General features: G+C 39.5%; 2 protein-coding genes across 3 annotated transcripts; one reads left to right on the top strand and one right to left on the bottom strand.

Moving 5' to 3' along the window:
* Window positions 1–1,187: 1,187 nt before the first annotated feature.
* On the bottom strand, window positions 1,188–9,355 carry srsf3b (serine and arginine rich splicing factor 3b). Its single transcript, XM_067415152.1, has 6 exons — window positions 9,207–9,355; window positions 6,977–7,187; window positions 6,394–6,528; window positions 3,855–3,893; window positions 1,729–1,815; window positions 1,188–1,647 (listed from the first exon to the last, which is right to left on the bottom strand). Exons 2-6 carry the CDS (start codon window positions 7,177–7,179, stop codon window positions 1,620–1,622), a joined length of 492 nt encoding a protein of 163 aa, XP_067271253.1. The 5' UTR covers window positions 7,180–7,187; window positions 9,207–9,355; the 3' UTR covers window positions 1,188–1,619.
* Window positions 9,356–12,057: 2,702 nt separating this feature from the next.
* Window positions 12,058–15,839, top strand: pth4 (parathyroid hormone 4). Of its 2 annotated transcripts, none has more exons than XM_067415181.1 (3): window positions 12,058–12,161; window positions 14,933–15,031; window positions 15,346–15,838. In XM_067415181.1, the coding sequence occupies exons 2-3, from the start codon at window positions 14,937–14,939 to the stop codon at window positions 15,614–15,616; spliced, it is 366 nt and encodes a 121-aa protein (XP_067271282.1). In that variant the 5' UTR covers window positions 12,058–12,161; window positions 14,933–14,936; the 3' UTR covers window positions 15,617–15,838. The 2 variants fall into 2 exon arrangements, with proteins under 2 accessions (XP_067271282.1, XP_067271283.1); XM_067415182.1 differs by having other exon boundaries at window positions 12,132–12,189; window positions 15,346–15,839.
* Window positions 15,840–15,982: the final 143 nt, after the last annotated feature.

The raw sequence follows: 15,982 nt of genomic DNA on the forward strand, positions 1-15,982 counted from the left end.
GTGATTGGTGACCTTAGGTTATGATTATGAATGACTGCTGAGTCATGACGTCTGCATAGCGAGCAAATGAAGGACTTGGGTCACGTTTTTTAACCACTAAATCAGAACCCATCTGCCCTTTTCTCGTGTATTTTAATATTTTTACTGATAAAGACGTCAAACATAATGTTATTATTGTGTAAAACATTTAGTTCCTATTGCGTTACACCATTTCGTTTTACAAAAACTACATTTTATTTATTTTAATTGTTGTGCTTAGATACTGTTTAATCGTATTTGTTTACATTTCCCCCACTACTTAATTTCAAATTAGACTAGTTTCACAAAAATATTTGTGATTTAATCATTATATATTTATATCAAATCTTCATTTAATTAACTCATTAAGTTTTACTTTTTAACTGACGTTCAAATTATGAATTAAAAAGTTAACGACTCAATTCTTACTTGAAAGTCACAATCACAACAAAAAGGAAATAATAGTCATACTTATGACAAGTTGAAATTTACATAAATGACAAATAAAAAAATAAAATAAAGTCAATCGTCCTGGTCATAATTTCTACATTTTGTCAATTACAACTTATAATTGTGTAAATTTCAACCTTTGATGAGTCTTATTTCAACTGGTCTTAAGTATGGCCATGTTATTTCCTTTTTTGTCATAATTGTGACTTTCAATTAAGAATTATGACAGTCATATTTCAACTTTTCATAATTTTGACTGGTCAGTTGAATTTTAATTATTTTTTAATTCCCAGAGCCCCTGAAGGTCCCCAGAGCCGTTTGAGAACCAGTATTAAATTAATAACAGTATTGATATTAATCATACATACCATAGAGGCTCTAGTTGACCAACAGATTTGAAAACAGGAATGATCTAAAGCTGGATCCAGTGAAGCGGTCAGTGTAGTTATAGTTGAAGCTCGCCCTCTGCATGTCATAAATACTGAAATGCATTACATATAATAATAGAAATGAAGCTCCAAACTTAACATAAAACCTCAAACAAGGAACAGATGCATTTGTATTAATGAACATTTGCAAAAGATAAACACTAATGCATTAACATCAGTTGTGTTCCTGTCAATGAAAACCCTTTACAAACCAACAGAACATTACATTCAGACAACTAGTTAAAAATGAACACTCGTATATTAGTGTACAAATCCAGAAAGAGACAGGAGGATATTTTGTATTGAGTTTTAATTCAGATCAACATTATAAACAGTACAAACACTACAAGGAAAAAACAAACACGAGAATGAGCTGTTCTTCATTCCTCCTGCTGGCGACAGTGTCCGTACATCTCCCCTTCTGATCGCACACAAACAACGCAAAACGCTCGCGGTCGAGCTCAGGCCACAGGAAATGAGCTCAGCGCAGCAGGACCAATCACATTCACCGGCAAAAACACCAATAAAAAAAAAAAAAACTCTTAAAAGTGAGAGATGGAATGCCGTCGCATTAAAACCGCAGCTACAGAAGGAAACGGAACCGCTAAAATAATGTTCATAAAAAAACAAAAATAAAAATAAAGGGGGACTCGGAGCAATAAAGTCTTTTCAACGTTTTTGAGCGACGTTTTTCCGTCACAACGTTTTTCTCTGTGTCGTGGTTCATTTCCGGTCATTAGATCTGGAACGACTGTAAACGAGAAGATGGAGATGTGAGCTCGGGGTCGGACGTCATTTCTGGCCGGACGATATAAAGGACGAAAAGACTTACCTCCTCGATCGGGAGAAAGATCGCGAGGGCTTGTGGTTCCTGTCGCGGGACAGCGATCTCTCCCTCCTGCGCTCTCTGGAAAGAGATCTAGACCGAGGCCAGAACCAGCGTTAATATAGCGAACTTCAACTGAACAAATATTCATTACAAGGAAAAAATTTATTAACTGAAAGAAAGACCATTTAAAAGGCGTTATAATTTTTATAAAAGGGATTATAACATTTATAATTTTTGTATAAATATTTATTACATTTTTTAGGGATGCATGATATATCAGCGACCATATATCAGTACCGACAAATGTTCATATCGGCCAATACCAATATATGGCGACCAATAACAACAAGATTTAAAAAAAGTAACATATTGGCCGACATTTTTCATTTTATCGTTCACTATATCAGTATCAGCCGTTTATTTGTAATATTACCGACCAACATATACTAATTTTTAACTGTTAATTTTTAATGTTACAGACGATACATGTTCATTTTTAATGTTATCGGCCGCCATCAGTATCAGGGATATATGTTAATTTTTTTAATTACCGTTATCGGACACATATTGGTCGATAAGTTAAAAAAAAATTCTGTTAGCATTTCGGTCGATATATATACATTTTTAATGTGATTGGTCGACATATCAGTAGATTTAAATTAATTTTTAAAATGTGCATTTTGAATGTTATCAGACGATATATGTTTCTTTTTAATGTTATCGGACAATATATGTAAATTTATGTTAACAGACAACGCATGTTGATTTGAAATGTCATCGGCCTATATCATTTTTAAAGTTATCAGACAAGATATGTTCATTCTAATGTTAGCGTTCAACATATATTTATTTTAAACTGTTAATTTGTAATGTTATCAGACGATATGTTTAAATGTTTTGATACATGTTGATTTTTATTGTTATCCGCCTGATCAGAGAATTTTCCTGATGTATTAAACAATGGATTATTTCCTTCAGTAAATACAGTAAAGTGCAACACGTGCAGGTCTGTCATACAGGCTACATAAAACTACAATAAGAACCATTTAATTGTGTTTGTCACATGGCTATTCAATTTTGTTTTGTAATCAGCCAAGATATCATTTATTGGCGTTCAAACATGAACTAGCAGTATCGGCCAAAACATTCATAATCGCTCCATTCCTAATTCACTCTTATTGGTTTAACGTTAACATACTAAAATAACCAAAACAAGTAAAAACACTACACTACTACACTGTAAAAAAATATTTAGAAAATAAGTTACCTTAATAATGGTTGCCTTAAAATTGAGTTAATTGAAACGAATACAACGAAAATTGTTGAACATTGACATCGTTCATTCAGATAGAATTAACAGATTTAGTAAGCATATTGCGTAATTGTTTATTTATAATTCAATGAACTCAAAATTAAGGCAACCAGGTTACTTTAAGTTAAACCCCCCCAAAAAATTACAGTGTACAGTAGAATCTCAACGATATTAAAACAACGCTCGGAAGATTGCGAAAACCTATCAGACGATATATGTTCATTTTTAATGTTACTGTTATCGGTCACCATATCAGTATTGGCCGATATATTCTATTTTTTAATGTTATCAGTTATTATATTGGGCGATATATATAATAATTTAATGCTATCTGTCACCATATCAGTATTGGCCGATACATTCTATTTTTTAAATGTTAGTTATTATATCGGGCGATATAATTTTTTAATGCTATCGGTCACCATATCAGTATTGGCCGATGTTTTTTTTTTTTTAGTTATTGGTGAACAGAGATACATACATTTTTAACTGTTCAATTTTTATTATCGGACATTATATGTACATTTTTTATGTTATTAGACAATATATATACATTTTTAATGGTATCGGCCGATATACAAATTAACGTAATCAGATGATATATGTCTGTTTTTAATGTTATCATTCACCATATCGGTAGATATATTTTAACATTATCAAACGATACATGTTCATTTTAAAAAATTTCAACTATACATGTTTATTTTTAATGTTATCGGTCACCATATCAGTATTGGCCAATACATTCATTTTTTAAATGTTATCAGCCGATATACACAGATTTTTACAACGCTCAGAAGATTGCGAAAACTCTTACCTGCTACGACTGCGACTGAAGCTCCTCCTCCGGGGCGATCTGAAGAAGAGAAGAAGAAGAGCGAGTGAGTGGACGACCGACACATAATTGCACCTCTAAAGCCCTGAAACTCCAGCCTGATAACAGTCAAACACCGCCCTAATACAGGGGTGGAGATCTCGCCACATGAGGGTTCGCTAAGAGCATTACGCTCGCTACACAATAGTGCACTAGGAGAAACTCAACGCACTGCAAACAACCCCACAGAATGAAGACTGACACAGAAAGCAAGATCAGCTCTCAAAAGCCCACGCTTCTTATGTAACCTGAACCTCCGTTTGGGCTCCCCATAACCTTAACGGAGTCTGCACATCTCAGATCTCATACCAACCCTGTGTGTGTTTGTGTTTCAACTCAACAGGAGATTTCTCCATCTTATATCTGTATTCAGCATTAAACTGTATGAAGCAGGAAAAACTTACTAGTCTTTCGGTTTTCAACAAGCTAGAAAAGGCGAAGGGGAGGCGGCTGGCGGCCGGGGAGCAGAATTGGCGGGAAAGTGCAGGCCAGATGCTGCGAGCTGATTAGCTGGCTTGCGGATGGGGGCTGGATGTAGTGGATTTTTCCTGCTTTTATTGGTTAGCCGAAGGCTGTTGCTGGTGGTTGGTAGTGTAGACATTGGGGAACGTAATACGCTGATTGGTCAGGAATGTGAAGTGGGCCGCTGCCGATTGGGTGTTAAGGTTGGAGGAGGAAGAGGAGCTGACAACGGCATGCTCAGGAACCAATGGGCTGGTGCGACCTGATGACTGGCCACGCCTGGGTCATGTGACACCAACCCAGCCAGCTGATTGGGGCACGCTGGTCACATGATGCTGAAAGAGGACTAGTAGACTGACTCAGAGGGTGGTGAGGAGAGGCATGGTGGTGACTCTGCAACGGGGTTCATTTTTATTAATATAGATGATAGATAAGAAAATAAAAACAACCTTTTCATGTAAAGTTAAGTCAACAAAAGATTGCATTCCAACCATTACTAGAGCCGAGCAGATTACTGAACACAAGCGACTGGGCTTCGGCCAATTCGCAAACTTTTGCATAATCAATGTTGACGCAATCGCATCCGGGTCGAATTTCAATTCGAAAGGACAATCGAGCACATCCGTCGCCGGCAAAACTCTCATCATAAAACGTTAAAAACATCACATTTTAGACTAAATTACCGCAATGACAGTTGGAATCTGCACAGGATGAGAATTTGGGCGGAAAAAAGGTGCTCGATTATCATCACGACGAAACTAAAAGCAGTAACGCTTTACGATAAGGTCTCTTTAGTTAAAGGATTAGTTCACTTTTAAATAAACTTTGACTGAGACTGATCAGCCCCATGTCATCCAAGATGTCCTTGTCTTTCTTCAGTGGAAAAGAAATGAAGGTTTTTGATGAAAACACTCCAGGATTTTTCTCCATATAATGGACTTCAATGGGCCTCAAACGGCTCAAGGGCCAGATGAGTTTCAGCGCAGCTTCAGAGGGCTTTAAACGACACCAGACGATGAATAAGGGTCTTATCTAGACAAACCATCGCTCATTTAAACAAAAAAATGAAAGAGTTTAAGTTTTATAAGCACAAATGCCACAGTCGTGACATCACATGATACGCAATTAGGTTGAAAATGTCCCGCTTGATGAAGGCGGAAGAACCGAGTCAGTGTTTACAAGTATTCGTGAGGAGCATACACACATTCAGATGTCTGTCAGGTTTTTGTAAACACCGACTCGTTCTTCCGCCCTCATCAAGCGCATCACAGGACAGAGCAAGGCCAGCATTTGTGCTTTTAAAACTAGAACTCTTTTATTGTGTTTAAATGACGATGGTTTGACTAGATAAGAACCGTATTCATCGTCTGGTGTCGTTTGAAGCCGCACTGTCATTTGGCCGTTGAGCCGTTTGAGGCCCATTGAAGTCCATTATATGGAGAAAAATCCTAGAATTTTTTCATCCAAAACCTTCATTTCCTTTCCACTGAAGAAAGACAGACATGGGCATCTTGGCTGACATGGGGGTGAGGAAATGATCAGGATAAGTTTATTTAAAAATGAACTAATGCTTTAATGCAATACATGCATTAACAGAACTACAGGTTAACAGAACAGACGATCTACATTATACATTTCTCATGGTTAGTTCACGTCGACTGATTTTAACAAACAGAGCCTTATTGTAAAGCTCGTCTTTGTGGTTCAAGCTTTTTAATTTCAGGCTGAAAAGCAACCCGGGCGTTGACTCACGAGATCAGCCCAAATAAGTTACCGGCTGACCTGCATTTAAACAAGCATGAGCGACTATCAGAATTTGAGAAGCCCAGTCAGATCATAGTTTAATGGTTATCAATGACAATGAAGATGGAGGAGCTAAAGATCTCCGGCGGCCGCCCATCAGAGCCGGAACACATGGCGCCGGTGGTTCACTGGCCTCCAGGACTGGCAGAGGGGGCAGAATCGCATTAGTCTGAAACACAGTGTGCAGAGAGACAGGTAAGAGGGAAGACGGGTTTACCTGCGCCTGGCGGGCGGGCTACGCCTGCGGTAATCGTCACGTGGGCGTCGACTCCAGGACGGGGGCGGACCGCGGTTTCGAGTTCGCTTCTCGCCATTGGACAGCTCCACCCTCACTCGGCATCCGCAGAGAGTCCTGAAATTTACGCATGATAAAAAATTAATTCAACCTCACATCATGTCAATCACGCTTGCACACTGTCTCCGAAACTTCGCCCGTCAAAAAAAATAAATGGAACGTGTTCGAGTTTCCGCATCCGTAAAAACGCTTTTTGAGATGGTTTGGTAACACTTTAGAATAATGGTCATTAGTTAACATGAACTAATGATAAAATGCACTGTTAATGTTCATTTCAACATTTACTAATGCATTATTAAAATTGTCAACATTAGTTAATGCACTATGAACAGCTGGGTTTTATTAACTAATGTTAACAAAGATGAACTAATACAGTAACATGTTCTGCTCATAGTTAGTTCAGTTAGTTAATGCATTAACTAATGTTAACCAATGACTATTATTCTAAAGTGTTACCAACATTTTGAAAACTCAGAGCCACCATAGCGTTATAATCCCCACTCACCGCCCATCCAGCTCTCTGACGGCGTCTGTGGCGTCACGAGGGTCCTCGAACTCCACGAACGCGAACCCCGGCGGGTTCCTGGCCACCCACACACTCCTCAGGGGGCCGTAGTAGCCAAACGCCCGCTCCAGTTCAGACTTATTCCCATTATTGCCAAGATTCCCCACGTACACTTTGCAGTCCAGAGGGCAGTCACGATGCATGGCTCAATCTGCACAACAATTACGAGATGTTAAATTTGATATGAAATAGTCTTTATTACGAAACTCAAACTGCTAGTTTGTGTCTTTAAAGAGAGTTCACTCAAAAATGAAAACTATGCCATGATTTACTCTCCTTCAGCTCATCTTTGGTGTGCATGACATTCTTCTCTTAGACAATACAGTCATAGTTAAATGTCCTGGCTCAGCCAAGCTTTATAATGGCAGCACAAAAAATGCATCTATACATCATAAAAGTGCTCCACAGAGCTCTGGGGGTTAATAAAGGTCTTTAGAAGAGAATCAATGGTTTGTGCAAGAAAAATATCAATTAACAAGTTATAATAGCTAGCTTCTGTCTGACCACCTTCCATATTCAACTTGCGCATAAAGTGCAACGCCTCACATAGGCCGTAGCGTAAGCGTTTTGAACTATGTCATCATTACATCAGTGACACTTTCCATAAGTTGAATACGGAAGGCGGTCTGGCAAAAGCTACATATTTTACTTTATAACATGTTAAATATGGATATTTTTCTTACACAATTGGTTTGCTTCAAACAAAATTTGCTTTGTGTTTGCTTCAAACACAAATTGGTTTGCTTCAAAAGGCCTTTATCAACCCCTTGAGCCATATGGAGCACTTTTATAATCATACACTTATGATAATGCATGCACTTTTTTAATGGATGGATGCACTTTTATGATGAATAGACGCACTGTTAAAATGGTTGTATGCACTTTTTGGGCTGCCATTATAATGCTTGGATTAGACAGGATATTTTAATATAACTCTGTATTCATCTAAAAGAAGAATATCATACACACCTAGGATGACTTGAGTACATCACAGGCTAATTTTCATTTTTGGGTGAACTATCCCTTTAATAAACATCAGAAGTAATGCTGAAAGAACTTACTGAAGAGAATCATGTAATCGATTAATCAGTGCAGAAAGACATCAATAAACAACTTGAGACCAATAAAATGTCACATAACACCACATTTACCTCAGAAAAGCCTTTCTGCAAATATAAACTCGATGGTTAGCTACAAAAATAACTCTAGAGACAAGCATTTTGATAAATATTGCTAATATTTAATGTAGAAGTCTGTTGGCGAAAACGAATTGCAGTACATTTATATTAAGTTATGATAACATTGTCTTCATGTATTCAAAATTAATTGTTAAATGTAACTTAATAGTAATATCAACTAAAAGGGGTATAGCTAACCGCATTAGCCCAGAGATTCGTTAAAAAAAACACCCAGTGTGAAAACGTGTCAATATCCAGTCTTACTAGTTAACGTGTCAGTTGTACACTAATTTAAATAACCGCGATTATCTCTAAAGACACGAACATTAATGGAGGTGTGGCTGCTTTCGGGCTCCATCCCCCTCAATACCTGTCTTTCTCTACAGTCTATCGCTCTCTCTGTTCAATGTTGTCTTGTTATAATTCAAAATAATTATTATGCCCTTCCACAGAGTTTGTAAACGAGCTTTAAGTAACGACAGAAGCCCTTTAGACTCAAACACCGTTGATTCACTTTGTTCAGTTCGAGTTCCTAACCAAAATCGTTTAATTTAATCTACCACAAATCTGCCAAAACAAACAAATATAGTAATAAAGATTGAATGAGTGCAGCGGGGGAAAAATACCTAAACATTAAACAACAACAAAAATAATCGCGTCTTTTGCTTTTGTTCGCTGCAACAAAATGGCGCATGGCGTTCACACGCGACTAATCACAAAATATTAAAACCCCGCGAAACACAAGCTCTGTCTTTAACGTGCGTGAGCTGCTGTAAATATAATCAAGATTACTGTTTATTCAACACACGAGATTAAAGACTAGAAGTTAAACTGCTAACCGCTAATCTGGGTCATGAGTAAAATGGCGCCTGCAAGAAAAACACAAATGAAGGAAAACCGCCAAATCGTCTGCTAACGCGGCCGAGTAAAACCCACACGCGTTGGAATCAGACGCATTGCAGCATTATGAAAGCGAATAAAAGTAAATTTACCGTCGGGATCGCGTGTTTCTGACCGTGTGTGTTTGACTCCTGGATCAGATCCGCTCTGAAATGGCGCAGCGCGGAAATACGGAGGATCTCGCGTAATGTACGTCCGCACGCACGCGGAGGGGCGGGGCTTGGGCTTTTGCGCATGCGCTGTGTTACAATCGCCCCCCTCGTTCACTGCTCCCTACATTACTCCACTAATATAGTGAAAACTAGTGAGTGAATTCGGATGATCCGAATGTAGAATTGTGAAATCATCTCCCAAATTTGTTGTTGTTTTTAAATGAATTTAAAATGTATATGAAATCTCTAAAAATCTTGAAAGGTCCTAACGCACAAAAAATATTTGACACCCTAAAACACCTAACTGAGGCTAACTGAACAATGTTTGAATTCTCCCCTTATGTCATGTTATTATACTGCTGTTGTTGTTGTTGTTTTATTTGACTTATTTATTCATTTATTTTTCACTGTAGCTGCTCCCTCAAGCTATATCTTCTCTGTATCCTATTTTGAAGAAACGGATTCTATGCAGCCATGTTTGTTTGTAAATCTTGGTACTTTTAATAAAAATAAAAAAAATAAAAAAAGAATTCGGATGGTCCGGAAGGGCTGCTGCTTTTTCATATTATATTTGAAACGTAGCAAATTTAACGTAATGAAAAGATTATTTGAACTCTAATATTGAAACTATAGCACAAACCTTTATTAAACAACTCAACAATCAATTAAAAAGAAATGTTACCTGTATGAAGGAAAGTGGACGGATGATTCAGCAGCGGGCGCCATCTTCTGGCGAGACGCGGGAATTCATTTAGCGCGCGACGTTTACAGTGCATTATGGGTAATCTCTATCCGTTGAGCGTACAGTCGATCGTTTCTTAATAATTAAGTGCATTCAGTAGTGTCCACTATGGTTTAGATTAAATCAATCCAACGAAAATGAACATGTTTTTACTACAAATACAACCAAAAAACTGGTTATTGTACTAAATCACCAGTTTTGCTGCATACCATGGTGTTTGTGGAAGCCACAAAAAAACCTGGTTACTACACTTTAACTATTATAAAGCCGTGGTTATTTTCATAAGGTTTGATTGAGTTTTAGTTTGATTAGTGCATTTAAGTAGAATAAATGTTCTTTAGGGGGAAAAAAACATTACTTGTGTTCATTTTGAGACAAAATAATGGCACTGACGTATTTTTAAATATGCTAAGCTTTCATTTAAAACAGCGTTGTTGTGTTTGTTTTGGGCACAATGTGACCCAATCTACCTCAGAAATGATGCCTAAAGGTTATCATACACACATAACCAGAGTTGAGAGTTTGTTCTCCACACAAACTAATCATTTTTTTCAGAAGACCTGAATATAGTGCACGAGTCTTAAGGCTGGTTCTGTTTAAAGCGACTGTCAGAAGTGAAACAACATGTTTAATAAACCGTATGTCTAAACGAGTAGTGTTCCAAATTTGAAGTTGTCACAAAAATGAGCCTCTAAAAGGTTTTAAATGACCATTTCCGTGATAACGCAACTTCTCACAGAACTAAATGTTTAAGCTTTTGAAAGACACCTCAATTTTGATGAATATTAAAATGTGATTTCTATCCATCTGTCCGTCCATCCATCCATCCATCCATCCATGTATCCACCTATCCATCCATCCATCCATCCATGTATCCACCTATCCATCTATCCATCCATCTATCCATCTGCTATCTGTCCATCTGTCTATCCATCCAGCTACCATCTGGCAATTCATCCATCCATCTACCATCCATCCATCCATCCATCCATCCATCTACCGTCCGTAAGTCCATCATCCATCAGTCTATCCATCTACTATCTGTCCATCCATCTATCCATCTGCCATCCATCCATCTATCTGTCTGTCTGTCTGTCCATCCATCTACCATCTGGCCGTCCATCCATTCATATATCAATCTATCCATCTGTCCATCTGTCCATCCATTCATCCATCTATCAATCTATCCATCTACTGTCCATCCATCGGTCCATCCATCCAATCTATCCATCTACCATCCATCCATCAATCTATCTGTCTACCATCCATCCATCAATCTATCCATCTGCCATCCGTCCGTCCATCCATCCATCCATCCATCCATCCATCCATCCATCCATCTCTTATTGTGTGCTGTATGATCACTGTAGTCTAATACTCTTCTTGTTTTCTACAGAAGAAAGTCCTGGAGGTTTGGACCGACATTAGGGCAAGTTAATGATGTCAAAATGGTCGTTTTTGTCTGACTAACCCCTTTAAAGTCGTTTTAGTGTGTGGGCATCTGGGCAGTTGCTAATCAGAGACGTTTGACTTTGCAGCAATCATCATCATCGACGGCCGCTGCATTCCTCAGTTGTAGAAACCTCATCCAGAAGGGTTGCTATGGCATGAGGGTCGTTAATGAAGCGGCTCTGGCGTGGAAACACGTTGGCGGTATTGCTAAGCTTTGAAGGTCTTACGAAAAGGCATTTTAACTAGAACGCTTGTTATGGACACCAATAGCTTCAACGTTTAGAAGTGCCTGGGATCGTTTCCTTTCAACAAACCTGCCCGCATCAGTTCGCTCAAACCAAGTCTCCGTTTCATCTTTTCCCCTGTTTTTGGGCAAAAACACAGTCAGCTGATTCACATTTCACAGCCTTTCTCAGCAGATTCACAATCCACAAAAAAGACACCAGAACTGCAAGTACCTTTGAGCTCAGTGAAGGAGAGATGGGACCTCCAGTAATCAGCGGTTCCTTACATACATTATAAATGACGTGATGGAACCAACTAAAGCATCACCGCACGATAATTGTGGCTCGAGGAGAGGAGGAGAAGCTGTGAAGTGTGTGTGTGAGGTCACTTCCTGTGCTGGGGTGGCCTATATAAACCCTGATAACTGAGCGTCGGTAAGTCAAGAAGCCGGCAGGACATCAGACGGTCGTCTCACTGTGAGTTCCTCTGATCATCCATCGATCGGTTTGTAGAGTTTCTTCATCCACTGATCGGTTTGTAGAGTTTCTTCATCCACCGATCGGTTTGTAGAGTTTTTTCATCCACCGATCGGTTTGTAGAGTTTATTCATCCATCGATCGGTTTGTAGAGTTTTTTCATCCACCGATCGGTTTGTAGAGTTTTTTCATCCACCGATCGGTTTGTAGAGTTTCTTCATCCATCGATCGGTTTGTAGAGTTTATTCATCCATCGATCGGTTTGTAGAGTTTATTCATCCATCGATCGGTTTGTAGAGTTTATTCATCCATCGATCGGTTTGTAGAGTTTCTTCATCCATCGATCGGTTTGTAGAGTTTCTTCATCCACCGATCGGTTTGTAGAGTTTCTTCATCCACTGATCAGTTTGTAGAGTTTCTTCATCCACTGATCGGTTTGTAGAGTTTCTTCATCCACTGATCGGTTTGTAGAGTTTCTTCATCCACTGATCGGTTTGTAGAGTTTCTTCATCCACTGAAGGTTTGTAGAGTTTCTTCATCCACTGATCGGTTTGTAGAGTTTCTTCATCCACTGTTTGGTTTGTATAGTTTCTTCATCCACTGTTTGGTTTGTATAGTTTCTTCATCCACCGATCGGTTTGTAGAGTTTCTTCATCCACTGTTTGGTTTGTAGAGTTTCTTCATCCACTGTTTGGTTTGTAGAGTTTCTTCATCCACTGATCGGTTTGTAGAGTTTCTTCATCCACTGATCGGTTTGTAGAGTTTCTTCATCCACTGATCGGTTTGTAGAGTTTCTTCATCCACCGATCGGTTTGTAGAGTTTCTTCATCCACTGATCGGTTTGTAGAGTTTCTTCATCCACTGTTTGGTTTGTATAGTTTCTTCATCCACCGATCGGTTTGTAGAGTTTCTTCATCCACTGTTTGGTTTGTAGAGTTTCTTCATCCACTGTTTGGTTTGTAGAGTTTCTTCATCCACTGATCGGTTTGTAGAGTTTCTTCATCCACCCATCGGTTTGTAGAGTTTCTTCATCCACCCATCGGTTTGTCGAGTTTCTTCATCCACCGATCGGTTTGTATAGTTTCTTCATCCACCGATCGGTTTGTAGAGTTTCTTCATCCACTGATCGGTTTGTCGAGTTTCTTCATCCACTGATCGGTTTGTAGAGTTTCTTCATCTACTGATCGGTTTGTAGAGTTTTCTTCATCCACCCATCGGTTTGTAGAGTTTCTTCATCCACTGATCGGTTTGTAGAGTTTTCTTCATCCACCGATCGGTTTGTAGAGTTTCTTCATCCACTGATCGGTTTGTAGAGTTTCTTCATCCACTGATCGGTTTGTAGAGTTTCTTCATCCACTGATCGGTTTGTAGAGTTTCTTCATCCACTGATCGGTTTGTAGAGTTTCTTCATCCACTGATCGGTTTGTAGAGTTTCTTCATCCACCCATCGGTTTGTAGAGTTTCTTCGTCCACTGATCGGTTTCTAGAGTTTCTTCGTCCACTGATCGGTTTGTAGAGTTTTCTTCATCCACTGATCGGTTTGTAGAGTTTCTTCATCCACTGATCGGTTTGTAGAGTTTCTTCATCCACTGATCGGTTTGTAGAGTTTCTTCATCCACTGATCGGTTTGTAGAGTTTCTTCATCCACCGATCGGTTTGTAGAGTTTCTTCATCCACCGATCGGTTTGTAGAGTTTCTTCATCTACCGATCAGTTTGTAGAGTTTCTTCATCCACTGATCGGTTTGTAGAGTTTCTTCATCCACCGATCGGTTTGTAGAGTTTCTTCATCCACTGATCGGTTTGTAGAGTTTCTTCATCCACTGATCGGTTTGTAGAGTTTCTTCATCCACTGATCGGTTTGTAGAGTTTCTTCATCCACTGATCGGTTTGTAGAGTTTCTTCATCCACTGATCGGTTTGTAGAGTTTCTTCATCCACTGATCGGTTTGTAGAGTTTCTTCATCCACTGATCGGTTTGTAGAGTTTCTTCATCCACTGATCGGTTTGTAGAGTTTCTTCATCCACTGATCGGTTTGTAGAGTTTCTTCATCCACTGATCGGTTTGTAGAGTTTCTTCATCCACTGATCGGTTTGTAGAGTTTTCTTCATCCACTGATCGGTTTGTAGAGTTTCTTCATCCACTGATCGGTTTGTAGAGTTTCTTCATCCACCGATCGGTTTGTAGAGTTTCTTCATCCACCGATCGGTTTGTAGAGTTTCTTCATCCACCGATCGGTTTGTAGAGTTTCTTCATCCACCGATCGGTTTGTAGAGTTTCTTCATCCACCGATCGGTTTGTAGAGTTTCTTCATCCACCGATCGGTTTGTAGAGTTTCTTCATCCACCGATCAGTTTGTAGAGTTTCTTCATCCACCGATTGGTTTGTAGAGTTTCTTCATCCACCGATCGGTTTGTAGAGTTTCTTCATCCACTGATCGGTTTGTAGAGTTTCTTCATCCACTGATCGGTTTGTAGAGTTTCTTCATCCACTGATCGGTTTGTAGAGTTTCTTCATCCACTGATCGGTTTCTAGAGTTTCTTCATCCACCGATCGGTTTGTAGAGTTTCTTCATCCACCGATCAGTTTGTAGAGTTTCTTCATCCACTGATCAGTTTGTAGAGTTTCTTCGTCCACTGATCGGTTTGTAGAGTTTCTTCATCCACTGATCAGTTTGTCGAGTTTCTTCATCCACTGATCGGTTTGTAGAGTTTCTTCATCCACTGATCAGTATGTAGATTTTCTTCTGATGGTTTGTGTGTTTGCTCTCCAGCTCAATGCAGATGATGATGAAGACGAGAGGATCTCAGCCGCGCACCGCCATCATGATCCTAATGGTGTTCGCAGCCGTACAGTGTCAGGAGAACGAGAGGTATCCATCCATCTATCTGTCCAACCATCTGTCCATCCATCCATCAATCCATCAGTCCGTCTATCCATCCATCCATCCATCATTCTACATGTCTATCAATCGTCCGTCCATCCATCCATCCATCCATCCATCCATCCATCCATCCATCCATCCATCCATCCATCCATCCATCCATCCATCCATCCATCCATCCATCCATCCATCTATCTATCTATCTATCTATCTATCTATCTATCTATCTATCTATCTATCTATCTATCTATCTATCTATCTGAAGAGTTGTTGTGATGTGAATGATGGCATCCTCTCTGCAGACGGGCGGTTACAGAGCACCAGTTGATGCATGACCGCGGACGCTCCATCCAGAGTCTGAAGAGGCTGATCTGGCTGTCCAGCGCAATCGAGGGTCTCCACACAGCCCAGACGCGCACACTGAGCCACGGGGACCCGGCCAGCAGGTGGCGCTCTCGCGGGCTGGAGCAGCTCCACGCTCAGCCCGGCAGCGGCCACAGGAGGGCGCTAGAGGCGCTGCTGAGCGACATGTACAGCCCTCGCCTCATTGCGGGACTGGACGGAGACAAATAAAGCCCAAATTGACCAATCACAGTCCCACCCCGGTTACAATGACACTGAGTGAGCGAGTGGAGAAACTTAAAGGGATAGTTCACCCAAAAATGAGCCTGTGATGTTTATCTGCTGACCCCCAGGGTTCTATTCTATGAGAATTGTTCAAATAAGGAGAATCAGGTTGAGAATAAGGTCAAACTGGCGCGATCATAGATATATATATATATACAGGTCCTTCTCAAAAAATTAGCATATTGTGATAAAAGTTCATTATTTTCCATAATGTAATGATAAAAAATAAACTTTCATATGTTTTAGATTCATTGCACATCAACTGAAATACTTCAGGTCTTTTATTGTTTTAATACTGATGATTTTGGCATA

Source organism: Pseudorasbora parva, chromosome 14 (genome assembly GCF_024679245.1).
Source record: "Pseudorasbora parva isolate DD20220531a chromosome 14, ASM2467924v1, whole genome shotgun sequence".
In the NCBI taxonomy this organism is placed as follows: domain Eukaryota; kingdom Metazoa; phylum Chordata; class Actinopteri; order Cypriniformes; family Gobionidae; genus Pseudorasbora; species Pseudorasbora parva.

Excerpts from the sequence above, each read along its gene's own strand:
- srsf3b (XM_067415152.1), bottom strand. The coding sequence starts at position 7,179 with ATGCATCGTGACTGCCCTCTGGACTGCAAAGTGTACGTGGGGAATCTT. Across the intron at positions 6,529-6,976 it reads GTCAGAGAGCTGGATGGGCG|GACTCTCTGCGGATGCCGAG; the intron begins GTGAGTGGGGAT and ends CGTAAATTTCAG. Across the intron at positions 1,816-3,854 it reads TTCAGTCGCAGTCGTAGCAG|ATCTCTTTCCAGAGAGCGCA; the intron begins GTAAGAGTTTTC and ends GCCTCGGTCTAG.
- pth4 (XM_067415181.1), top strand. The coding sequence starts at position 14,937 with ATGCAGATGATGATGAAGACGAGAGGATCTCAGCCGCGCACCGCCATC. Across the intron at positions 15,032-15,345 it reads CAGTGTCAGGAGAACGAGAG|ACGGGCGGTTACAGAGCACC; the intron begins GTATCCATCCAT and ends TCCTCTCTGCAG.